The sequence below is a fragment of the Mustelus asterias genome, chromosome 12 (genome assembly GCF_964213995.1).
Source record: "Mustelus asterias chromosome 12, sMusAst1.hap1.1, whole genome shotgun sequence".
Classification (NCBI taxonomy): Eukaryota; Metazoa; Chordata; class Chondrichthyes; order Carcharhiniformes; family Triakidae; genus Mustelus; species Mustelus asterias.
In genome coordinates, this window is record NC_135812.1 from 103,040,374 (window position 1) to 103,066,131 (window position 25,758).

The 25,758-nt window shown below is 43.6% G+C and overlaps 1 protein-coding gene across 2 annotated transcripts; it reads left to right on the forward strand.

Moving 5' to 3' along the window:
• The first annotated feature begins 6,054 nt into the window (after positions 1–6,054).
• Positions 6,055–16,801, forward strand: LOC144501773 (telomeric repeat-binding factor 2-interacting protein 1-like). 2 transcript variants are annotated; one of them, XM_078225776.1, is made up of 3 exons: positions 6,055–6,813; positions 10,608–10,741; positions 13,044–16,801. In XM_078225776.1, exons 1-3 carry the CDS (start codon positions 6,168–6,170, stop codon positions 13,545–13,547), a joined length of 1,284 nt encoding a protein of 427 aa, XP_078081902.1. In that variant the 5' UTR covers positions 6,055–6,167; the 3' UTR covers positions 13,548–16,801. The 2 variants fall into 2 exon arrangements, with proteins under 2 accessions (XP_078081902.1, XP_078081903.1); XM_078225777.1 differs by having other exon boundaries at positions 6,055–6,507.
• Positions 16,802–25,758: the final 8,957 nt, after the last annotated feature.

Here is a 25,758-nt window from a genome sequence, read left to right on the forward strand (position 1 = left end):
ATTTATCATACCAAAGAAGCACGGTAATGCCTGCTTGACCATGAGGATGGCCACCTTTCGTACAGCCCTTTGTCTGAATCTCGCTTCATGCCACTAGCTGTAAGTGACCCACATAGGGAACCTGGTTGACCCCGAATCTGCATTTAGCAAGGTTAAGGACCAGCTACATGGTCCTGATTCCATCAAGGACAAGATGAAGACATGCAACATGTTCTTGCATAATATTTCCCCAGACCAATGTGTTATCAACAATGATTTTGCAGGGCTGGCCTGCAAAGAGTTGCTCCATGCACTGTTGGAATACCTCACTGCCAGTGGAGATCCTATAGGGCATATGCAGAAAATGATAACTGCCAACTGAAGACATGAATATTTAAGTTTAGAAGATTTAATGGGGTCTGCCAGAACCCACATTTTGCATCAAAGATGCTAAAAATTTTGACATGGGCATATCACCTGTTCCACTGTCTTCAGTGATGAGGCCTGAGCAGCACCTTGTTTAAGTGAACTGGGTCAAGTATATCCTAACTGTACCATCTTTACTGCGGCCACCATTGCTGAAACCTATTCTCTGGCCTCGTTTATGGGACACCCAATGTCATCAACCGATGCAGCTCATTAACTATTTTCTGCTTCATTACTATTGGTATTCTTCTCAGAGCATAAACTGTTGGTGGTACTGAATCATCTAATTTCACGTGGTATATTACTGGTAGCTTACCAATGACTTCGCAGTTGAAGAGGGCTTTGTGCTCTCTCATTTCTGGGGTCTGTTGTTGCAGAGCATGTCCTTCTGGACCACATTTGATAAGCCCCAGTATGATGCTGTCCCAAAGATCTAGCGGTGGTCTTATGTTCTGGTTAACCATGTGAAACTTGAAACTGCCCTGTGTGCAACGGCGAGTGGCTGCACCTTCAGTGTGGATGGTTTGTCCATCATAATCCATAAGGTCCACCCAGGTATTAGGGCCGAATGCTGCATATGGGTCTAGTTCCCATAGCATTCAAGGCAATACATTACACTTTGCTTCAGTGTCTATCTTTATCTTCAGGTTTGATTGTTGCATATCATGTTTATGGTGGTGAAGATCTTTCCCTTTTCTGTAATGATATCAGAAACTCACAATAAAATGTCTTTGGAAGCTCAGTGGTTAGGTTGCTCTGGCTGAGCTCCATTCATTTTGCTGATGCTCCTAACCTTGGAGAACTGACTGTTGTTCACCTCTTTTGTCAAATGTGCTTTTGCAAAGGTTTGGAGAGAGATGAGGTGGTTTTTGTTGAGGTTCATCCTGCGCAGTGAGGGCTATTCCCAGGGACGCACACCGAGACAAACATCAGCTATTGCTGGAGGATCATCAACTCGGTGAAAGACACCCTTTGGTCTGCCAGAAACCTATTGGTCTTCCATTGCAAAGAGTTGCCCTTGACTGAGTGTTGCAGACTGGCTGATTCCAAAGTCCAGGACTATGTGTTGAGGGATGCACTAAAGCTTGGAGCAGCTACCGCAGAGGTGCAATGGGGGAAGGTTGCTGTCTTAAGACTTTTCAACCATAGGTGAGGGAATTGTATAGAACCCCTTCAGGCTGTATGACTTACAATGAATGTATACAGTGAATATTACATGTATCACAATTGTATGGAAGCACCTCTGAGTGCAACATGATCTATGCAGACAACTTAAATACCTTTGCACCAAGCACCCATCGGCCAAAGCCAAACAATTCTGAGAGGAAATGCCCACCATTGCACTCTCATAGCTGTGTAGGCTGCATTGCACTTGTTCTGGACTGTGCAAAAACATATCCAGGATAAGTGGAGTGATGGGAAGCCCAGGTGTGGGAAATGGAACACAGCCAAATTCCAGAACAGTCCCAGAAAATCCAGGACTGAAGGTCACCCTGGTCTATTTGATGGAGATGCCGGTGTTGGACTGGGGTCCAGTAAGAAGTCTCACAACACCAGGTTAAAGTCCAACAGGTTTATTTGGAATAACGAGCTTTCGGAGTGCTGCTCCTTCATCAGGTGAGTGAGCAGCGCTCTGAAAGCTCGTGATTCCAAATAAACCTGTTGGACTTTAACCTGGTGATGTGAGACTTCCTACTGGTTTATTTGGGACAGTGTAGAGGGAGCTTTTCTCTGTACTTTTTGCCATACCTGTCCTGGGAATGCCTGGTGCAAGTGTAGAAGGGGGAAGCCGTACTGTACCTTCCCTGAGAGTGTTTGATGGGCATTGTGTAGGAGCTTTATTTTGCATGGCTCACCCATTCCATCACCAGGAAACGTATGGAAGTGCTTGACTGTGGCAGGACTGGAAGATCCCCCAGTAGGAATGGCTGGAAAATCCTGCCCAATGTTTCACCACTGTGACCTCTCATATTGTTACAAGGATGTGTTCTATTTTAAAGATACAATTTCTAATACCATTTATTTTCCTGACTAGGTTTTAATAAACTATAATTCCACTAAGACAATGGAAAGACTGCCAACCAGCTAAATCTGGAATTCACTGCCTGAAAGGATTGTAAAGGCAGGAAACCTTCCAACATTTCGGAAGTTTTTAGATGAGCACTTGAAACCCCATAGTGTACAAGAGGGTGATTTTGGTCTCAGAAAATGATCATCTTCAACGGATTCACAACTGAAAGAAGCTTCCAACTAAAGTTACAAATGTTGAAAAAATTTGCCAGAAAAATATTCCAAACATAAGAGCTTGGAAGCTAAAAGCAGATGTATTACTGCAGAAGACTCCATGAAGTTCAACTTCAGCATGGAGAGGTCGTAGACTCTAAGGGCGAGTTAAATCCTTTTAACCTCCAGAGGCAGCTAGTACTGGGAAGCACCATATACTAATTCAGTCAGAACTGTCATTTGAATGAAACCTGTTGCTAATCCTAAGCCTCCACATGTGTCCCAAGTTGAAAAGAAAAAGATAACATACGCAACTCTTGGGAAACTTATGATTGAATTCTGAAGTAGCAAGTTTTTATTAATGACTCCAACGACCCAGGGAGACAGTGGTGTAGCGGTAATGTAGATTAGTAATCCAGAGGCCCAAGCTCATGATCTGGGGCCATGGGTTCAAAACCCACCATGACAACTGAAATATAAAGCCAGTCTCAGTAATAGTGACCATGAAACTATCACCGATTGTCGTAAAAAAACCCTTCTGGTTCACTGTAGGGAAGGAAATCTGCCATCCTTACCTTATCCGACCTACATATCATTCCGGACGCACATTGTGTTTGACTCATAACTTCCCTCTGAAATGGCCTAAAAAGCCACTAAGTTCAAGGGCAACTTTTTTTAAAAATTCATCTGTGGGACATGGCCATCGCTGGCTGGCCAGCATTTATTGTAAGAAGTCTCACGACACCAGGTTAAAGTCCAACAAGGTTTATTTGGTAGCAAAAGCCACTAGCTTTCGGAGCGCTGCTCCTTCGTCAGGTAAGTGGGAGTTCTGTTCACAAACAGGGCATATAAAGACACAAACTCAATTTACAAAATAATAGTTGGAATGCGAGTCTTTACAAGTAATCAAGTCTTAAAGGTACAGACAATGTGAATGGAGAGAGGGTTAAGCACAGGTTAAAGAGATGTGTATTGTCTCCAGCCGGGACAGTTAGTGAGATTTTGCAAGCCCGAAAGCTAGTGGTTTTTGCTACCAAATAAACCTGTTGGACTTTAACCTGGTGTTGTGAGACTTCTTACTGTGTTTACCCCAGTTCAACACCGGCATCTCCACATCATGAGCATTTATTGCTCATCCCTAGCTGCCCAATTCCCCCCAGATTTTCTGCCTGCGTCGTTGTACTCTCTCAGAGCGAATACAGGCTGAAAATGGCCCCCCAAAAAAAGTATTTTGCTGTAGGGCAGTTGAGAGAAAACAGGAGGTGTGCCTCAAAACTATTTTGATAGTATAGAGGTACGCCGTGACATATAAAAGGTTGGGATCCACTGCTCTACAGTTCCGTAGAAGAGTCATATGGACTTAAAACAATGTCCCTGATTCTCTCTCCACAGAGCTGTCAGACCGAAGTTATCCAGCATTTTCTGTTTTTTTATTTCAGACTTCTATCATCCGCAGTATTTTGCTTTCATTGGATAAACATCAATATTGGAATGTAAAGTGGCCATAGTCCCAGATAACCATAGACTGCACTCTCCTTCGAGGGGGAGAGCTGACTGGTGGTGATTATGATGTGGAGATGCCGGCATTGGACTGGGGTAAATACAGTAAGAGTTTTAACAACACCAGGTTAAAGTCCAACAGGTTTATTTGGTAGCAAATGCCATTAGCTTTCGGAGCCCTGCTCCTTCCATCTGACGAAGGAGCAGGGCTCCGAAAGCTAATGACATTTGCTACCAAATAAACCTGTTGGACTTTAACCTGGTGTTGTTAAAACTCTTACGGTGGTGATTTAACCAGAAAGTCACCACACTTAAGCTGAGGGGCAAGGTTGAGAAGGTGAGCCTTCATGAATAGCCTCAATTATCAATACTGGAAACAATGTACTTGACTAGCACAGGCAGTATGGTGGTTAGCACTGCTATCTCACAGCACCAGGGATCCAGGTTCAATTCCAGCCTTGGATGACTAACAGTGTGGAGTTTGCACATTCTCCCCATGTCTATGTTGGTTTCCTTCAGGTGCTCTGGTTTCCTCCCACACTCCAAAGATGTGCAGGTTAGGTAAATTGGCCATGCTGAATTGCCCCTTAGTGTCCCAAGATGTGTAGGTTAAATGGATTAGCCATGGGAAATGTGTGGGGTTACAGAGATACGATGGAGGGATAGGGTCTGGGTTAGATACTATCAGAGTTGGTGCAGACTCAATGGACTGACTGACTTCCTTCTGCACTGTAGGGATTCTGAGTGGATGCTAGCAGGGATGCCATGAATAAAGAAGACAAACAAGGGACACGGTGGACAGAATACCCTTCTTCATCCAGTACTTCCCTGGAGCAGAGAAACTACGACATCTTCAACATGTCATTGATGAAGACGAACATCTTGCCAAGGCCATCCCCACACCCCCACTTCTTGCCTTCAAACAACCGAACAACCTCAAACAGACCATTGTCCGCAGCAAATTACCCAGTCTTCAGGAGAACAGTGACCACGACACCACACAACCCTGCCACAGCAACCTCTGCAAGACTTGCCAGATCATCTCATGTGAGAACACCATCCACCAGGTACACAGGTACATACACTTGCAACTCGGCCAACATTGTCTACCTGATACGCTGCAGGAAAGGATGTCCCGAGGCATGGTACATTGGGGAGACCATGCAGACGCTACGACAACGGATGAATGAACACTGCTCGACAATCACCAGGCAAATTTCTTCCTGTTGGGAACACTTCAGCGGTCACGGGCATTCGGCCTCTGATCTTCGGGGAAGCGTTCGCCAAGGCGGCCTTCACGACACACGACAACGCAGAGTCGCTGAGCAGAGGCTGATAGCCAAGTTCCGCACACATGAGGACGGCCTCAACCAGGATCTTGGGTTCATGTCACACTATCTGTAACCCCCACGACTTGCCTGAGCTTGCAAAATCTCACTAACTGTCCTGTCTGGAGACAATACACATTTCTTTAACCTGTGCTTAACCCTCTCTCCACTCACAATGTCTGCACTTGATTACCTGTAAAGACTCGCATTCCAACCATTATTTTGTAAATTGAGTTTGTGTCTTTATATGCGCTGTTTGTGAACAGAACTCCCACTCACCTGACGAAGGAGCAGCGCTCCGAAAGCTAGTGGCTTGTGCTACCAAATAAACCTGTTGGGACTTTAACCTGGTGTTGTGAGACTTCTTACTGTGCTTTTACCCCAGTCCAATGCCGGCATCTCCACACCATGAATAAAGAAGACATACAATCGGGCGACATCATGCCTATGGAGGACTCTTCCCGTTGACAGGGGATATTGACTGGGGACATTGCCCTCTTTTTAGGGACTGCACAAAAACTCTCCTTCATTGAGGGAAAGGTGTGTCAATTGGAGGTCCAATAGAAATGCAGCCCCCTCACAATATCCAATCAGGAGCTGAGTCTCCCTGTTGCTAACACGTGCTTATCCAATTAAAACAGGGATTTTTACCCAGGCTGGCCAATCACAGTCCCTCGACCCCAGCCCGCCACTGGTCCCGCGTTGAACCCTATGGCGGCATCGACCTCCAGGCAGACCCCGACCCACTCCCGGACACTTTTCCTGGGAAGCGAGGGTGTCCCGCTCCGCTTCTACGTGAGGCCGGGGCCCACCAAGGCCTCGCTGTTTCCGCTGATTGTGCACGGCGGCGGGGTGATGTGCCGACACCGGGAATGGGGCGCCGTCCTGCTGACCGAGCTGGAGGAGACGGGGCCGCCGCCCAAGGGCTACACCACAGCCCGCTACGTGCTGGACTGCGTGGAGAAGAACGAGCAGCTGCCGCTAGAGGACTACGGTGGCCAGCGGGCCTGCCCGCCGCGGGCTGAGGTCCGGCAGGCCCAGCCAAGAGCCGGTAGGACGCAGTTCAGCAAGCTGGACGACGTCGCCATCTTGATGTACCTGCGGTCTCACGTTAAAGAGAGCGGGCGCTCGGTCCGCGGCACAGTCACCTGGCAGGAGATGGAGCGGATCCAGCTGACCGCCCACCCCTGGCAGTCCATGCGGAGCCGCTACTTGCGCTACCTCTGCGGCCGGGAGCACCTTTACCAACTCGACAGCCGCTCCGTCATCCCCACCGCCATCTTTCCCAAGTTGAACGGTCCGGAGGAGGCCAGCGCTTGGCCAGCTCCCAAACCGGAGGCGGCTCAATTGTGGAAAGGTGAGGCCTTCCTGCGCCAGGGGAAGGACGGCCGTTGGGTTGCCGGCGGCAAGTGAGCATGCGCCCGTCCGTGAATGCCCGTGCGCATGTGCGAGACCGTCAGCTGTCCGCATGCGCATTTGGACCCCCAAATGTATCGATGTTGTCCCTATCCTCTAAAGTTAAAAGTTTGTTTATTAGTCACGAGTAAAGTTTACATTAATACTGCAATGATGTTACTGGGTAAAGGGTAGTTAGCTGAGGTGTTCTTGTCTATTTCTGACCAAAAGGTCCTTCAAGCACACCAGAATGATAGGGAGTGGGATAGCTTGATCTTGGTTTCGGACAAAGCACGGCACAACATCGAGGGCCGAAGGGCCTGTGCTGTGCTGTACTGTTCTATGTTCAAGCCGCCTGTCTTTTCATATGGTTTCATTTTTCTTCTTCTTTAAGGTAGACCTGAAGAGAGAAAACGCAGGAAAATCTCAGCAGGTCTGGCAGCATCTGTAATCATAGAAACCCTACAGTACAGAAAGAGGCCATTTGGCCCATCGAGTCTGCACCGACCACAATCCCATCCAGGCCCTACCCCCATACCCCTACATATTTACCCACTAATCCCTCTAACCTACGCATGCGCATGGGAGAGAAGAGCTGACATTTCGAGTCCAGATGACCCATTGTCCGAGACGTCAGCTTTTTTCTCTCCTTACAGATGCTGCCAGACCAGCTGAGATTTTCCAGCATTTTCTCTTTTGGTTTCAGATTCCAGTATCTGCAGTAATTTGCTTTTATTTCTTGAGGTAGACCTGTCTTTTTTTACTCATTTACTGGTTGTGGGTGTCCAGCATTTCTTACTGTAAAGATATACGTTATAGATTGTTAGCAATATAAAATGTATTTATTAATATGGAAACATTTTGTAGAGGCTTGTAATCTTGTAGCTGCAATTTATCATGACCATCAACCTAACCTACACACTTCTGGACTGAGGGTAGCACAGTGGTTAGCACTGGTCCCTCACAGCACCAGGGACCTGGGTTCAAATCTGGCCTCTGGCCACCTATGTGGAGTCTGCACGTTCTCTCCATGTCTGTGTGGATTTCCTTTGGGTGCTCAAGTTTCCTCCCACAGTCCTAAGATGTATGGGTCAGGTTGATTAACCCTAGTATTGGGGGGATTATGTGTGGGGTTACAGGGCCTGGGTTTGTGTTTAGTGCAGATGATGGGCTGAATGGCCTTTTTTGCATTGTAGGTATTCAATACAAGCTGACATAGACACTGGGAGAATGTGAAACTCAAGGCTGGAATTGAACCTGGGTCACTGGCAGCAGTGCTAACACAGTGAGAGCTTTGGCAACGCCGGGTTGGAGTCCAGCAGGTTTATTTGGTGGCGGATGCCGTTAGCTTTCGGAGCGCTGCTCCTTCGTCAGATGGAGTGGAAATCTGACGGGGGAGCAGTGCTCCGAGGGCTGATGGCATTTGCTGCCAGGTGGGCCTGTTGGACTTTAACCTGGTGTTGAAACTCTTGCTGTGTTTACCCCAGTCCAATGCCGACATCTCCACAGCAATGTTAACAACCATTGTGCCATCTTGCCTCAGTCTCCTATATGTTTTCTACATGTCTTTAGACTGTTTTCTGCCTCAAGACTCTACCCCTTGAGGTGATTACTTAGTCCTAATTGGTCCCTTAAGCCAATTGACCCTCCTTTGCTGTTTTGCCCTTAGAGGGATAATCACCAGTTACCCTCCCTAATAGCCCTTGAAGATGATGTGTTTCTGCAGTCCATCTATTGTAGATACACCCATAGTGCTCCTAGCGAGGGAGTCTATGATATTCTAATAGTTTCAGTCTTGTGTTAATAATATGAAGGTGCAACTGCTAATAATTGGGTAAAGGGAATAAATAATGGGGAGGAGAGTGAGATGGATAAGAGACCAGAGCAATGCAAAGCTCGGAGATAAGTTGTGTCATGGGGCAGGAGGAGGTTATAGAGCTTAGAAAATAAACCCCTTCCACTTGATTAGAAGCACCCACTCTTACAGGACACCAGGGTGCCTTCTCACTGCTAAACAGCTATAAACCTAAACCTAAAGTGTGTCAAGATATGTTCTTTTAAGTGATTTTCCTACAGCATCCTTGCAGGTAGATTTTTCTGCACCTCTGACTTTGATTTCATTGAGAAGGTTTGAAAAGAAAATCGTATCTCCATTACTTCCTTCTCTATAGAATCCCTATAGTGTAGAAAGAGGCCATTCAGCCCATCAAGTCTGCACCAACTCTGACAGACCATCTTGCCCAAGTCTCTGTAACTCCAATAAGGGGCCAATCCAACTAACCTGCACATCTTTGGAATGTGGGAGGAAACTGGCGCACCCGCAGGAAACCCACTTTGATATGGGGAGAGTGTAAACTCCACACAGTCACCCGAGATCTGAATCGAACCCTGGTTCCTGGCACTGCAAGGTAACAGTGCTAACCATTGTTGCTGTGCTACCCAAGTCTATTGTAGTTCAGGCTTGACCATATAGTAGACAGCCCAGTGCAGTGAATGCTGCATTGTCAGTGGTCTCATCCTTCACATAAGCAATGAGACAAAAGGACTGATGGCTCCTAGAGCCTCCTTGGCTCGTCATCAACTCTGTTTTCCAATCCCATCTCCCATAATTTCTTTCTTAACCCCCACCCCAAAGAGACTATTGATCTTCGCCTTGAATATGCTCTGTGACTGATCATGCCTAGTTCTCTAGTGAATCTTACAAAGATTCACAACTCTCTATCCCTTATTCTCAGTTCTAATTGGTAGATACTTGCGATTCTGACCTCCGATCCTTTGGAACATAAGAGCAGGAGTAGGCCATGTGACCCCCCCCCCCCCCCATCTGCTCCACCATTCATTTAGACATGGCTGACCTTCTACTTTAATGCTATTGTCCTGCACCATAACTCTCCAGCTTTATATTCAGAATCTATCAATCTCTGTCTTGAATATACTCAATGACTGAGCCTCCATAGCTTGCTACAGTAAAGATTCACTCCTCTGACTAATGAAATTCCTCCACAGCTCAGTCCTAAATGGTCTACCTCTTATTCTGAAATTTGTGCAACCAGGGGAAACTACTATCCAGCCTGTCAAGCCCTCTTAGAATTTTAAACATTTCAGTGGGATCACGTCTCGTTCTTCTTGGGAAATTCTAGTTTGAGTAGATAGTGGAGTGGACTCGATGGGCCGAATGGCCTTACTTCCGCTCCTATGTCTTATGGTCTTATAAACTGTGGCCCTGTCACCCTGTTCCAAGCGCTCTTGAGGGAAGAGCAGGAAGATGTCTCGTTTGTGAGGTCTTGCACCAGAATTGTTGCTGTACAAGTCTGCCAAGCAATCCTTGTATTTCAATGTAATTCATTTGAGTTTTTTGTGACCATTTGTATAAAGGTAAGGCCCTGCCCCTATTGCAGTGCGGTGGCTCACAACGCCAAGGATCCGGGTTCAGTTCCCATCTTGGGTGACTTTGTATGGAGTTTGCACATTCTCCCCATGTCTGCGTGGGTTTCCTCCAGGTGCTCCGGTTTCCTCCCACACTCCAAAGATGTGCAGGTTAGGTTGATTGGCCATGCTAATCCCACGGGGCTGCATAGGTGGGATTGTCTGTGCAGACACAATGGCTGAACGGCATCCTTCTGTACTGAGGGATTCTATGATTTATTTACCAGCTTCTTGTTCATAAAATTGTCTGACCTGGTTCATTTTAGTTGCTGCTTTTTAAAAAAATTACCAGAAGTGTTGCTGGAGTAACTGGTTTAATATGTCTGATAGGTAAAAAGAACCCAGACAGTCGCCAGCACATCGACCGAGAGGAAGCAGCTGCCTCAGTTGAACGAGTATCTGATGGTGTAAATTCAGAGGAGGAATGCTTCAACATATTTCCTGTCGCTATCCGTGAATTTGAGGTGGGCAGTAAATACTGGCTTCCTTTAATGAAGTTTGTTTTCATCAATTTTTTTGCAATCTGCTTGGTGGGGTGTTTGCAAACAACTAGAATTTCCTTGTTTATGATGGCATCTGATAGTCCTGGACTATAGAAAACCACAACTCCATCTCTTCCAGTATAGTCTCCCTCACCATTGACTGACTTACCAGATCTTGCCTCCTGAATAAACTGTTAGGTGGCAATATCAGTTGAGGCAGACGAGTGTGGGAAGATAGAGGTTGATTTCTCAAGTAATGGCTGTATGTTGGAGTGCAGTGTTTAAGACCTCTGCCCTTCTTTGGCCATGCTGTTCCAATACAGCTACAACACTGGCATCTACTTGACAATGTGGAAAGTTGCCCAAGTAAGTCCTGTCCAAACAAATCTGGAGACATTTTAAAAGTGGTTAACTTCTGATCCATTGGTCAATTTAAGTAATCAGCAAAGTGATGGTGTAATCCACAGTGCTATCGAATGGCAGTGTGCGTGTGCAGTGGGGTGTCTTTTGAAGTACTGTACAAACATTTTATCTCTCTGCACATCATTAACATTTGTCATTACTATGTTGAATATCACCTAATCTGTTTTTGATATCAGGTCAGGGAAGAGTCTTGGCCACGGCATGTTCTAATTTTACCTTGGGAGATTATGTCCACATGCACCAGAGAAACAAGGCTTTAGTATAATTATACCCTCAACTTGCTGATTCTCTGCAGTGTGGCCATCAGCCTTGCTAATTGTTATCCAAGTTGTAGTCGTTATGACTTATTTGTAAATTATACTGCATTGCCAATTCTGTCACATTTAAGTAATGGTCTTTCTACTTGACCGAGTTGATGGCCAGTGCTGGCGAGCCTAGCTTTTTTTTTGCTGGCTCTAGATGTCCTGAATCACTAAACTTTTGTTGCTGGTGTTCCCACAATAATGTTGGGCAGCCCCTCTAAGTGTCCAGAGGGGCAATTTTTTCAGAGGGTGGTGAGTGTCTGGAACAAGCTGGTAGAGGTGGGTACAATTTTCTCTTTTAAAAAGCATTTAGATAGTTACATGGGTACGATGGGTATAGAGGGATATGGGCCAAATGTAGGCAATTGGGATTAGCTTAGGGTTTTTTAAAAAAAGGGCGGCATGGACAAGTTGGGCCGAAGGGCCTGTTTCCATGCTGTAAACCTCTGACACTATGTTGGGTGGAGGCATTGCAAACTTCTGTCCCATCGACTATGCCGGGATGGCAACATATGTTTGCGTAATGGTGGTGTGTCTCTTTGGGCATTTGAAAGTGATGGTGTTTCCATGATACTACTCCTCTTTGGAGTTTCAGTAGTAGGCAGATGCAGAAATCAGCTTGATGACTTGGTACATGATTGTAAATACTGCAACGACAGTGCAATGACTATGATAATGGAGTGCTGATCTCGTGCACTGCTTTCTCCCCAAGTAGTATGAAGCTTTAAATGATATTGCAACTGCACCCATCCAAGTGAAAAATGAGTATTCCATGCACATACCTGACTTTGGCTTTGTAGATGCTGGGACATTGAGGACCAAGTTGCTCTCACTATGACTTTTCTGTCCTTGGCCTGCTAAAGTGTCCCAATGAAACTCGACACAAGCTTGAGAAACATTACCTCACCTTTTTGATTGTGCACTTTACAGCCTTCTGGACACAACATTGAGCTAAACCTTTTAGTTTCTCTTTTTGCACCAGAGAAACAGTAGCTATCCTGTCATTCACACCTTCTCTGACACCTCTTTTACTACTTGCCCCATTACCACCCCTTACCAAAATAAACTTTTTGTCATTTTTGTTCTTCTTTTCCTACTCCTTTCACTTGCTGAAAACATTACATTTCTAATGAGCTATAGCTCCTTGGGGCTAAAGGGATATGGGGGCTGGGGGGTGTGGAAAGTGGTGGGATCAGGATATTGAATTTAATTAAAATGAATGGCCTACTCCTGCTTCTGGTTTTCTATATTCAAATCCAAAACAGTAACACTCCACAGGTGCTGCCAGACCAGCTAAGTATTTCCAGGATTTTCTGTATTAAACTGGATTGGTGTTTTACTCAATATAAGACTCAGCATAGCCAAGTGATAAGAGAAGGAGGGTTATAAATCTGTCATAGCCTAGTTTGTCTATTCAAGAGCATTTTGAAATGGGACAGACCAGAGCTGATAGTCAGTTAGAGAACCTTCTGCAAATGAGCTGTTTGAACCATATAGCCAGTTGGTTTGTGATAGGTTTATACTCCAATTGACTTGAAACATTTTGATCCTCATTCTAGGTTGAAGATGACACTCCAGAACTGGTAAATATTGGTGATGAATTAGAGACCAAGAAGGTTTCTCAAGAGCAACAGATGGAGACTGACAAACCCCTGCAAGTGAATCCTGCCAAGCATTGTCCTAAGCATAAAGAAACTTTAGCAGGGTTTGTCATGCACAATGAACAATCTGAATTAGACTCTCAGACACCAGTGGATGAGTTATCCTCTCTGCCCACAGCCTCCCAGGATGAGGTGGAATGTGCAATTAAAGCAATTAATACATTGATGCAAACTCATAACCTGGATCTCTGTGCAGCCACACAGTTGTTATTGAAGAACAGTGGAGAGCTCTCAGCAGCGTTGCATTTTATGGAAACTGGTCACCGGCCAGATGGTTATCCTATCTGGACACACCGAGATGACCTTGACTTGGAGAAGGCTGACAGAAAAGTGCAGGAGCGGTTAATCCAGAAATTTGGCAGTGATAATTTGGCCAAACGCATTGCCTTTCGTAAAAGTTAGCAGCAATATGACATTCGGGCTGTAACTTCTGAGGAGGCAGCAGTTTTCATGGTATTGCTTGAATGGTCTTTTTTAAATCTCAAGACCCACGTTCACATCTGAATTTTGCTGGATGCGATGTGAGTTTCTGCCAGTTGAGGGCCAAATGAGTAAAGTCCCATTCATGAAACCAGAGTACAAAACTGCCCCTAGTGTGGCACAAATCTAGACTACAGTCACTTTCCTGAACTGGAACATCCCATCTTTCCATTTCCCATAAGAGATGGTGATCTAATGAAGTTGAAATTTGATGCTTGATTTATTGGACATTCAATTTGTGCTCTGCCTAACCTGAAGGGTTGAGTTTGGAAGCCTAGTAACAAAATGAATGTGAACACTAGTTGTTTAAAAATAACTCCCATTTGGCTTGTGGGGTAGGGAAGGAAAGACCATGTAGAACACATTTCAGGAAAGGATTGTGCCCCACAGGACCAAGGATAGTAATGACTAATATGTACAAATGGCTTTGAACAGAACCATATTTTATTAAAATTTGGGGGGGGAAGAAATACCACAAGTAAACACTTCACTAACAATTTAATGGTGAAATTTAAGAAGCATTGATATGTTTACTATCATTAAAAAGTAACATTGGATAATGAACAATTAAAATCTGCAATCCTGTGAAATTTGACCATTTGAGCAACTGTGCCTAGCACCTGCTAGGGTCTTGAGCAAGGAAAGTTTTGAACTTGCAGAGCAAAGCCCCCTTAACTGTCCATAATTTGCAGGGTCTGTTTTTCTGAAAATATTATGACCTTGATATTGAACCCGACCACACATGGGAAAGGTTCAAGGATGGCGAGATTTAGAGACGGAGCACTTAATATATAATTGGCCTTCCACAATGCACTTGTCTGAATTAAAATGCTTGGGTTTTCCAAGGGCTGGTAAACTATGCCACTGTACACTGCCTGTAAAGGGAGATGGGGCTTGCCTTGTTAAACACAATTAGTTCCTCCTGAAGCCCAGAGAAGTTGCCACCAACATAAGGAAGCAACAGTCCATACTGTGGACAAATGAGCAATGGCATTTGTATTGATCTACTAGATGCTCAAGTTTTATACAGTTCAAACGAACAATACGCTGAAGGCTAAAATCTACAGTAATAACTATTGCAACTATCTATTTGGGCAAAATAGATGAATGATAGGAGAAACAACCGTGTGCTCTGTAGTGATGTTAGGAAATATGACCATTGGTATTGTTCTACCCAGTGCAATAATAGTCATTAAAAACTTGTGAAATATTTTTGGCTTCAAAAGTTGACTATTTTTGAACTGACCAAACCTATTCAGTTCTTTTCAGGGTCTTGATCTTGTATGGCAGTTAATTGAAGAAATATATTCCCCTTAGAAGATTAACATTTTCATTATCAAAAGAATGGGGTGGCCTATCTGCAAAACACCAGATCATTGACACTTTTATACAGTCTGCCAGCCATAGCAACTGGAACTAGGAATATTGAAATCCCTACAGTGCAGAAAGGAGCTATTTGGCCCATTGAGTCTGCACCAACTCTCCAGCAGAGCATCCTACCCTATCCCCCTTCACCCCACTTCTTTAATTCTCTAATCCCCTAACCTACATATCCTGGGATACAAAGTGGCAATCAACCTCACCTGTATATCTTTGGACTGTGTGGGAAGAAACCAGAGCACCCAAAGGAAATTCACAGACATGCGGAGACTGCAAACTCCACAAGAAGGTCACTCAAGCCCTGAATTGAACCTGGGTCCCTGGCACTGTTTCTCAGTGGTGCTTGCCATTGTGCCACCCTAAATAAAAATAGTAAAGCACTTTGTTCCTGAGTGGGATGACAAATTTTAGGTTAACCCTTTTTAGGTTAGAGTTGAGAGCTGGTTGCTAAGTATATGGTTGGGTGATATGATGGGAGTTCATATATATTTATTACCTAGACTTGGTAACACAGGGCATAGTTACAAAGTTTGCAGATAACATCAACCTTGGAAATATAGTTAAGTGAGGAGGATAATCACAAGATTCTTGCAGAATATCAACAGATTAAACTGTTAACATTCTTCACCACAGCCTCTTCACTTTACCTTCTCAAGCTTACTCTCCAGCACATTGCTTCAACAATTGGCATGGTGATGTAGAGAGTGGAACTGGTGCTGCTCCCTTGTGGCTGTGTCTATGCATATGCAGTGTGCTGGCTGTGAGCTGCACATGCAGATACCAGCAATTAGAAACATTGAAAACTACAGCACAAAACAGGCCCTTCGGCCCCACAAGTTGTGCCGAACATATCCCTACCTTTTAGGCCTACCTATAACCCTCCATCCTATTAAGTCCCATGTACTCATCCAGGAGTCTCTTAAAAGACCCTATTGAGTTTGCCTCCACCACCACTGAAGGCAGCCGATTCCACTCGCCCACCACCCTCTGTGTGGAAAAACCTACCCCTAACATCTCCCCTGTACCTACCCCCCAGCACCTTAAACCTGTGTCCTCTCGTAGCGGCCATTTCCACCCTGGGAAAAAACCTCTGAGTCCACCCGATCTATGCCTCTCAACATCTTATATACCTCTATTAGGTCTCCTCTCATCCTACGTCTCTCCAAGGAGAAAAGCAAGAGAGAAATGTGGAATGGTTGGTGACCCTGATATCAAAACCAAGGTGCACATAATTGGAAGAGACTGAAACCCCAGGAAATAGTTTGTTATTGATGGAGTCAGATTAAATTCAACACAATTGATAGTGTTTGTTTTGATCTGAATTAATGCAGGGTTCTGTTGTTTTGCTTCCCCTGGGATATTGCAGAGTGGGGCTTGATTGGGTTAATTGACAGGTAAAGTCACATGATTGGGTACTGCTAGGCTTTCATAAAGAACTTGAGGCAATCTGCTTTGTGAAATCTTTAGAGAGAGGTTGCTTTCTCTGTACCTCTGGTTCTGTCCTGAAGTGAGGACTGGAACTGGCCAAGAAATAAGCTTCTTTCTCAAGATTCCACTGTCTGGAGGTGCTGCATAAGAATTTGAAGACAAGTATCTGTCTGGATCACTCTCCCATAAGTATTTTTGGTTTCTGTGCTAAAGATTCTAAAGAAGGGATGTGGGGTGTGAGATACTGCTAAATTGGAATAGAGATAACTACCTGTTGAGAATTATATTTTGTCAGGTTGGTTGATAAAAGTTATGCTAATTCTTTTTGTTATATTCTAACTGTTTTTAAATAAAGTTTGTTTTGATAAAAGCTTCCATGTTGGTCACTTGAATCAGACCTGGAGTGAAACACCTTATGCTCACCCAAATGCCAATATCAAATATAAAACTTAAGGTCTAGGCTAACTTCACAGTACACCTGATGTTTCTGATCTGGTCCTTAACAGGGTTAATGTGGACTATGTGAATGTGGTAAATAAGATTGAGCTGCAGACACAGATTGCTATGTAGGAATATGTTGTGGCTATAGCATCTGGCTCTAAGAAGAGCAAGACTGGGTACTAAAGATTCTTAACTCCAAGGTGTTCTGGGAAGGAAATCAATAAGGCGAGGTAACAGTATTAAAGTGAACATTACAGTTCTAGAGGGAGGCCAACCCAGCCCCAAGGATAGAATCTATTTGGTTAGAGTACCGTTACATTACTGCATTTATTTATAGGACACCAATTAGTGGAAAAAATGTAGAGGAACAAATTGCAAGGAAATTAGGTTAAAGAATGTTATATTCTAATATAGTGACATAAAGGACAGAAATGGGCAAGAATTTAGAGAATTCAGAATGATTTTTCTGCATCAGTTTTTTTTTGTGTTTTAATGAGTAGACAAATTGAATAATCTGCAATTGTCTTTAGAGAATGAGTTGGGTCAAGTGTCAATGCATTTAGGGAACATTTAGCAAACAGTGAACATAGTTTTGTAAGGTTCAGGTTGAAAAGGACAACGATCTATCCAGAGTAAAAATAATTTATTGGGAGGGAGTTAATGACAAATGGGTGAGAACAGATCTGACCCAATTATATTTGGATCAAACCTGTAACCGAACATCAGGCTGTTTTTAAAGAGGAGATGATCGGGTACAGTCCAAGTACTATGCAGAAAGGCAAGATCAACAAATCCAGAACTCCATGAATGGCAAAAGAGAGATAAAGCAGGAAAAAAAATGCATAGCTCCAGATGTCCAGTAGATAATACAATTGAGAACCAAGCTCAACATTAACTGTTCAGAGGGGAAGTAGAAAAACAAACAAGAAGCAAAGAGAATAAGAAACCCAACTGCTAACATGAAAGGAAATCCAAAAGTCTTCTATAGGCATTAATAGTAAGGGGACGATCAGAGTAAAGTTCATTTATTAGTCACAAGTAAGGCTTATATTAACACTGCAATGAAGTTATTGTGAATTCCCCTAGTCGCCACACTCCAGCACCTGTTCAGGTCAATGCACCTAACCAGCACATCTTTCAGACTGAGAGGAAACCGGAGGAAACCCACACAGACACGGGGAGAACGTGCAAACACCAAACAGCCAGTGACCCAAGCCGGGAATTGAACCCGGGTCCCTGGTGCTGTGGGGCAGCAATGCTAACCACTGTGCCGCCCCCAGAGTGGGGCCAATTGGGGACCTAAAGGAGAATTTACACATGATGCTGCCCAAGTCATAGTGAAAAAAATAGAAAAGACACTGGATGGGATAAAAACTGATAAGTGGTATTACATTGACTAGCTGTACTTACCAAGTTGTTATCATAGCTAGAAAAGTTGTATCCAAGATTACAGAAGGTAGTAAGAGTAGGAATTTCAACAACACTGGCTGTAATTTTCAATGTTTCTTGGAATGTAGGGGAGGTGTTCGAGGACTAGAGAATTGCAAACATCACATCTTTGTTCAACAAATTGGTGTAAGGATGAGACCAGTCAGTTTAACCTCAGTGCTGGGAAATTACAGACACAATTAAACGACTCCAGTAAATGGGGATGAATTAAGGAAATTCTAAACAGGTTAGGGAAAATCATGCTTAACTAAGTTGCTTCAGCTTTAGGTAGCGTTAACATAGGCTATTGTGGTGTACATGGACTTTTAAAAGTCATTTGCCAAAGTGCATGTAACAAGCTTGACAGCAAAGTTAGAACTCGGGGAAGAAAAGGGACAACAGCAGCATGGATACAAAACTGGCTGAGTGACAGGAAACAGGGTACTGGTGAATAGTTGTTTTCAGACTGGGGGTAGGTATATACCCCCAGGGATCAGTGTTAAGAGCAAAGCAACAAAGACAGAAGGAAAAACTTTATTCAGTGAATGGTTAGAGTCTGGAATGCACTGCCTGGGAATATGGTGGAGGCATATTCAATTGAGACCTTCAAAGGAGAATTGGATAACTGTTTAAAGAGAAAATAATTGCAGGGTTACAGGGGAATGGGACTAGGTGAGTTACTCTTGCAGAGAGTGGCATAGGTATGATCAATTGAATGGCCTTTGTATGTAATTCAATACAAAAGTTAATTCCCAAATCCTATTTTGACCTGCTGCTAAAAATCTGAAAAATGGTCCATCATGTTTTGGAATTTTAATTCTAAGTTTATGCCAGGTACATAACCTTGATTCAAGTTCAATAACTACTTCACGCAACTTATCTTTAAATCTCCTGGTAGTCAGAATTATCTAGTTCTACCAGATCCAGATAAATCTATTGAGATTGAACAGGAAACACCTATTACGGGTTAGTCAAATATATCACATATGATACCAGAAGGTAGACAAATTGAATAATCTGCAGAGATTGTTGGACTTTGGAGTGCAACCTTTAAAATGACCTCTATGTTACTGTCAGCTTATTGCGCTGGATGGTGTATTGCCCACAAGAACAAGTTTGAACATTGGACAAACTGGCACAACTAAAATAGAGAAAAGGAGAAACAAGAAGAGTTGAACGTCAGCAAGATCTCTCCAAACCAACTTCAAGACCGACCACAGGAAACACCAGTACTGAAATCCTCAAAACATGCCTGATATATGAAAGGATTGGCAATCAGTTCCAACTCATATACCAGAATTGCGAAAGTGCTGAAGGTACAATGCAAGGAATTCCAGGGCACCCAGTACTGGAATTCATGGGATTCCAAGGCACCCAGTACTGATGCCTCATATATCAATTAATCTAAAACAGGGCAAAGTGAAACAGTAAAATTACACCAGTGCCCCTTGACTAGGGTGGGAAGATATAATTAGCCATAGTCCCAGCTATTGATTGCTGCTTTGTGATTGTAATTTCATGAAAGGGTCCAGTCCTGTTTGTCCAGAGAGTTTAATTCAACACTTCACTCATTATTGTGATCAGATCCCTGATAAGTAACCTTCAGGAGGAAATTATAAAGTAAATTGACATCCAGAGCACTTTGTAACAAAGCATTCTGTGTACCTTGCTAAATATAGTGAATGTACATGCCTTCTGTTCAAAAAGGGCCCACTTGTAAATTAATGAATATATCTGTTTTACACGTTATCCATATCTCAAATGTTTTAGATATCTTATTTAAGCTGGTGTGCTGAAAGTCTGCACTTTGTGCGGATATCAATTTATTGCAGAATGGATATATCGGGGTGTTAAACCAATCATGATTTTGTGAGAGCAATTTCCGCTCACTCTGATGGATTTCTGTAATTAATGATTAGTTCTTGCAATACTCCAAGGCACTAGCAACAGTTGCTCATTGTGTTATCAAAAGTGCAGAAAAACAAAGTGTAAAATGTTTTTGCTCATTTAAACAAGAAATAGAAAGTGGAGATGGCGGATTGACACATTATTTTACATCAAGAATGAGTTGAATATAAAACATTAACTCTTTCCAATTGACATGTTTTCATTTATTGGTTTGTTCATTATTTAATAGATCGGATATGTTTTTTTTACAATGAGGTAAGTATTATACTCTATTGATATTGTATTGGATGATTAAAAAGCCTTTGGTTCATTGCACGTATCAGTAACAAGTTCCTCCTGATACTGTGTTGGTGTTTATTGAAATGTCAAATATTTCAATTACTATTTTTTAAAGGCCAGTATTATTTTTGTGGCGGCTAATGTGATGAAAATGGAAGTAATCAACATTAGAGAATGCAGTATTAACAGGGAGCTTTCTTTAGAGTTTATCCAACAAGTAGTGACAGTATTTCCCAGGTTAGGGTAATATTCATCTGCTGGCAATGAATTCCAAACAATAATGCAGCGCAAGATTCTCCTTCCTGAGTGCAATGAGGGATACATTCTGCAACATTTGGCGATTTAGATCTGAATATTTATTTGTAAAACACCAAGGGCACCATATTTGATTGTGTGAACTGGAAAGAATTAAATAAACTGATTTAAACTGAGTGGCGTTTGGAAACTATCATTGAGATGGCTTTAATCAGTAAAATATGATACTGCAGAGGGAATGAGGAAGATTCCCTAAAACAAAAGCAGGAATTTGAACTTGTAATGATAAAAAAAAAATCAGTTCATTCAGAAATATTTCAATGCTGCATTTGGGACATATTTAACAAAAACAAACCATGCTGTGTAGAAATTGGTTGCCATGTTCCTGACATAGTGACCCCCTTCAAAAAAAATTCACTGGCTTTGAAACTTCCAGTGGTTTGAAAAGCACTATACAAATGCAATTCTCATTTTGTATTTACTTAGCAGCCCTCTGAAATGGCCCAGGAAGCCACTGGGTAAAACAGCTACACACTGTTCAAAAGAAAGCCCACTCCCACCTTCCTGAGGGCAATTGTGAATAGACAATAAATAAATGTCAACATTTCCATTGATACCAACAACCCTAGAATGATTATATAATCAGATGTTTTTCTGTTGAGTAAATTTAATGAATGCAACTCTTGAATTTACATCTGAATGATAAATTGTCAAGATTTACAAAGGAAATGGTGAACTAACCTGGTAAGTTGCTATTTTGCTTTGAACCAATTGAATTTCAATTGTATGTTGCAAACCTATCTAAGACCGTAACCATAGTAAACATGACGTTTATGAGCAATTGATTCAGCTGAAAAGTAGGTGTGCTGTGGAATTATTCATCTCAAAATGGTGCTGTGTCATTGAAAAGGTGAGGAACCACTGCTCTAGATCATGGAGCTGCTCAAGACTAATAGCTACTGTTAGCCTAAAATACATATTTGATTCAAGTGCATAGTAAAATACCAGAATTATTGATCAGTGTGGAAAAACCTGTTCTGGTCTTAAATTTGCTTTCCAAAATTGAGCTAATGTCCCTTGTCCTAGTGTTATGGATTTACATTTAATATTCTTTCATACAGGAATACCTGCAAACCGAGACCCAAACCCAGCTCTTGCTTATAACATTTACCACGATGCATGCACATAAAAATTTCATAGCCTCCCAGAACCAAATTAATAAATGGTGATTACACCATTAGTTTTAGCCCAAACACAGATTGCCATTCAATGATCATGGCTGATCCTCCATTTTCATATTCCCACTTTCTGCCCATACCCCCGATGCCATTAAAATCTGAATTTTATCTCTTTGAATACATTGCAACTTCCACAAGTTCACTACTCTTGAATGAAGAAATCTTTCCTCACCGCAAACCTAAATGGGCTATTCTATCTCCTGGTTATAGATTCCCCAACCAGGAAAAGTGACCTCCCTGCATCTAGCCTGTCCAGCTATGTTATAATTTTATACTTCTCAACTAGATCTCCCCACATCCTTCTAAAAACTTGTGAATGCAGACCCAGACAAACCACTCTCTCCTTCCTCATGACTGTCCCACCAACCCATTATCAACCTAGTGAACATCTGCTGTATTCCCTCTATGGCAAGAATATTTGCTCTTGATTCGAAAGGTCCTATATATATATATAAATAATATATCATATATTATTCTTATATCATTATATGGTGTGCTGGCCTTTATCAATCGAGGGATTGAGTTTAGGAGTCCGGGGATAATGATGCAGCTATATAAGACCGTCGTCAGACCCCACTTGGAGTACTGTGCTCAGTTCTGGTCGCCTCATTCCAGGAAGGATGTGGAAAAGATTGAAAGGGTGCAGAGGAGATTTACAAGGATGTTGCCTGGATTGAGTGGCATGCCTTATGAGGATAGGCTGAGGGAGCTTGGTCTTTTCTCCTTGGAGAGACGTAGGATGAGAGGAGACCTAATAGAGGTATATAAGATGTTGAGAGGCATAGATCGGGTGGACTCTGTGGCTTTTTCCCAGGGTGGAAATGGTTGCTATGAGAGGACACAGGTTTAAGGTGCTGGGGGGTAGGTACAGGGGAAATGTTAGGGGGAAGTTTTTCACACAGGGTGGTGGGCGAGTGGAATCGGCTGCCGTCAGTGGTGGTGGAGGCAAACTCAATAGGGTCTTTTAAGAGACTCCTAGATGAGTACATGGGACTTAATAGGATGGAGGGTTATAGGTAGGCCTAAAAGGTAGGGATATGTTCAGCACAACTTGTGGGACTGAAGGGCCTGTTTTGTGCTGTAGTTTTTCTATGTTTTCTGTTTCTATAACTGCAATAAAATGTTTCTGGTTTGTGAGAGGGAGGTCATGCCTCACGAACCTGGTGGTGTTTTTTGAAGAAGTGACCAAAATGGTTGACGAAGGAAGGGCCGTGGATGTTGTCTATATGGACTTTAGTAAAGCGTTTGACAAAGTCCCTCATGGTAGGCTAGTGAAAAAGGTTGGATCCCATGGGATAAAGGGGGAGGTGGCTAGATGGGTGGAGAATTGGCTTGGTCATAGAAGACAGAGGGTGGTAGTGGAAGGGTCTTTTTCCGGCTGGAGGCCTGTGACTAGTGGTGTACCGCAGGGCTCTGTATTGGGACCTCTGCTGTTTGTGATTTATATAAATGATCTGGAAGAAGGAGTAACTGGGGTGATCAGTAAGTTTGCGGACGACACAAAACTGGCAGGACTTGCAGATAGTGAGGAACATTGTCAGAGGCTACAGAAGGATATAGATAGGCTGGAAATTTGGGCAAGGAAATGGCAGATGGAGTTCAATCCTGATAAATGCGAAGTGATGCATTTTGGTGGGAATAATGTAGGGAGGAGCTACACGATAAATGGAAGAACCATAAAGGGTGTAGAGACGCAGAGGGACCTGGGTGTGCAAGTCCACAGATCTTTGAAGGTGACGTCACAGGTGGAGAAGGTGGTGAAGAAGGCATATGGCATGCTTGCCTTTATAGGACGGGGCATAGAGTATAAAAGTTGGGGTCTGATGTTGCAGATGTATAGAACGTTGGTTCGGCCGCATTTGGAATACTGCGTCCAGTTCTGGTCGCCACACTACCAGAAGGACGTGGAGGCTTTGGAGAGAGTACAGAGGAGGTTTACCAGGATGTTGCCTGGTATGGAGGGGCTTGGTTATGAGGAGAGATTGGGGAAACTGGGGTTGTTCTCCTTGGAAAGACGGAGGATGAGGGGAGACTTAATAGAGGTGTATAAAATTATGAAAGGCATAGATAGGGTGAACGGTGGGAAGCTTTTCCCCGGGTCGGTGGTGACGTTCACGAGGGGTCATAGGTTCAAGGTGAAGGGGGGGAGGTTTAACACAGATATCAGAAGGACATATTTCACACAGAGGGTCGTGGGGGCCTGGAATGTGTTGCCGGGCAAGGTGGTGGAGGCGGACACACTGGGAACGTTTAAGACTTATCTAGACAGCTATATGAACGGAGTGGGAATGGAGGGATACAAAAGAGTGATCTAGTTTGGACCAGGGAGCGGCGCGGGCTAATTGTTCCTGGTTTCTCGTTTCAAGGCTTCATTCTACGATCATCTTGCTGGTGCCAGTACAGAGTGATACTGCGGATAGTTGGGAACCTGTCTCGGGGGCAGGGGATTCATATGGTGTTCGTGGAAGTGGAAATGACTAGGGTTGGGAAGCATTTTCCGATCGGGGCCATTGTGATCTCCTGGACTCGTTTCGATCGCCTCAGGGGGTCGGAGAGGAATTTCCCAGATTTTCTTTTCCCCATATTGGCCCTGGGGTTTTTCACTCTGGGTTTTCGCCTCTCCCTGGAGATCACATGGTCTGGAATGGGGGGGTGGGGGTAAGTTAATAGGTTGTAATGAACAAAGCATCGTAGCTGTGAGGGACAGCTCGGTGGATAGGATATTGGTATGTAGATAGGCTGGAAAATTGGGTGGGGATCCTGGATTCAGGATTCAATCCTGGACTGGGGAGCGGCGCGGGCTTGGAGGGCCGAAGGGCCTGTTCCTGTGCTGTATTGTTCTTTGTTCTTGTTCTTTGAACTCAAATCCTCTTATCATTTGCCTAATAGCTTGCTGCACCTCTCCACTCATTGACTGGTATAGAAGTACACCCACACTTCCCACTATCACCATCATTAAATAATACTCTTCCTGTCTCCTCTCCCCACCCGTGTGTAACTTATTTAGCCACATTGTACTGGATCTGCCATGTTTGCCCATTCACTCAACTGGAAGCCTCCTTACATCCTCCCCACAACGCCATCCAGTTTTGTAGTTACATTTGGTTCCCTCATTCAGGTCATATATCACATCATGAACAGTTGGGGCCCCCAAGCACTGACTAGTGTGATACCCCACTAAAAGAAAACGAATTTCTCTTTCCTGTCAACCAATTCTCAGTCTATGTCAACTACACCCAATCAAGTGTGCTTTAAATTTTGCCTACTAACCAAGGGACCTTATCAAAAGCCTTCTGAAAGTCCAAATATACCACATCCACTGTTTCTCCCTGTTAGTAACTCCCTCAAAAACAACTAGATTTAAGCACAATTTGCCCTTCAAAAATCTATGCTTGTTTTGTCCAATCCCATTAATGCTTTCCAAATGTTAGCACATTAATATTTTCCCCACTACTGGTATCAGGGCTGGTCTGTAACTTTCCCTTTTCTCAAATAATGTGGTTACATTTGCCACCCTCCAAATCTGTAGGAACTGCTCCAGAGGCCATTGAATTTTGGAAGATTACCACCATTGCATCCAATACTCCATTTCCTTTAATACTCTTGTAATTTCTTTTCAGCCTTTAACCAAGCCCTTTGGCCCAACTTGTCCAAAGGGCAGCATGGACAAGTTGGGCCAAAGGGCCTGTTTCCATGCTGTAAACCTCTATGAACTTCTCCAGCACCATTGTCAAGTCCAGGTGGCACAATGACTAGCACTGCTGCCTCAGTGCCAG

What these genes read in the sequence shown, in the direction of transcription:
- LOC144501773 (XM_078225776.1), top strand. Translation starts at nt 6,168, where the DNA reads ATGGCGGCATCGACCTCCAGGCAGACCCCGACCCACTCCCGGACACTT. An exon ending in GGCGGCTCAATTGTGGAAAG is followed by an intron (nt 6,814 to 10,607) that starts GTGAGGCCTTCC and finishes TATGTCTGATAG; the next exon opens with GTAAAAAGAACCCAGACAGT. An exon ending in TCGCTATCCGTGAATTTGAG is followed by an intron (nt 10,742 to 13,043) that starts GTGGGCAGTAAA and finishes TCCTCATTCTAG; the next exon opens with GTTGAAGATGACACTCCAGA.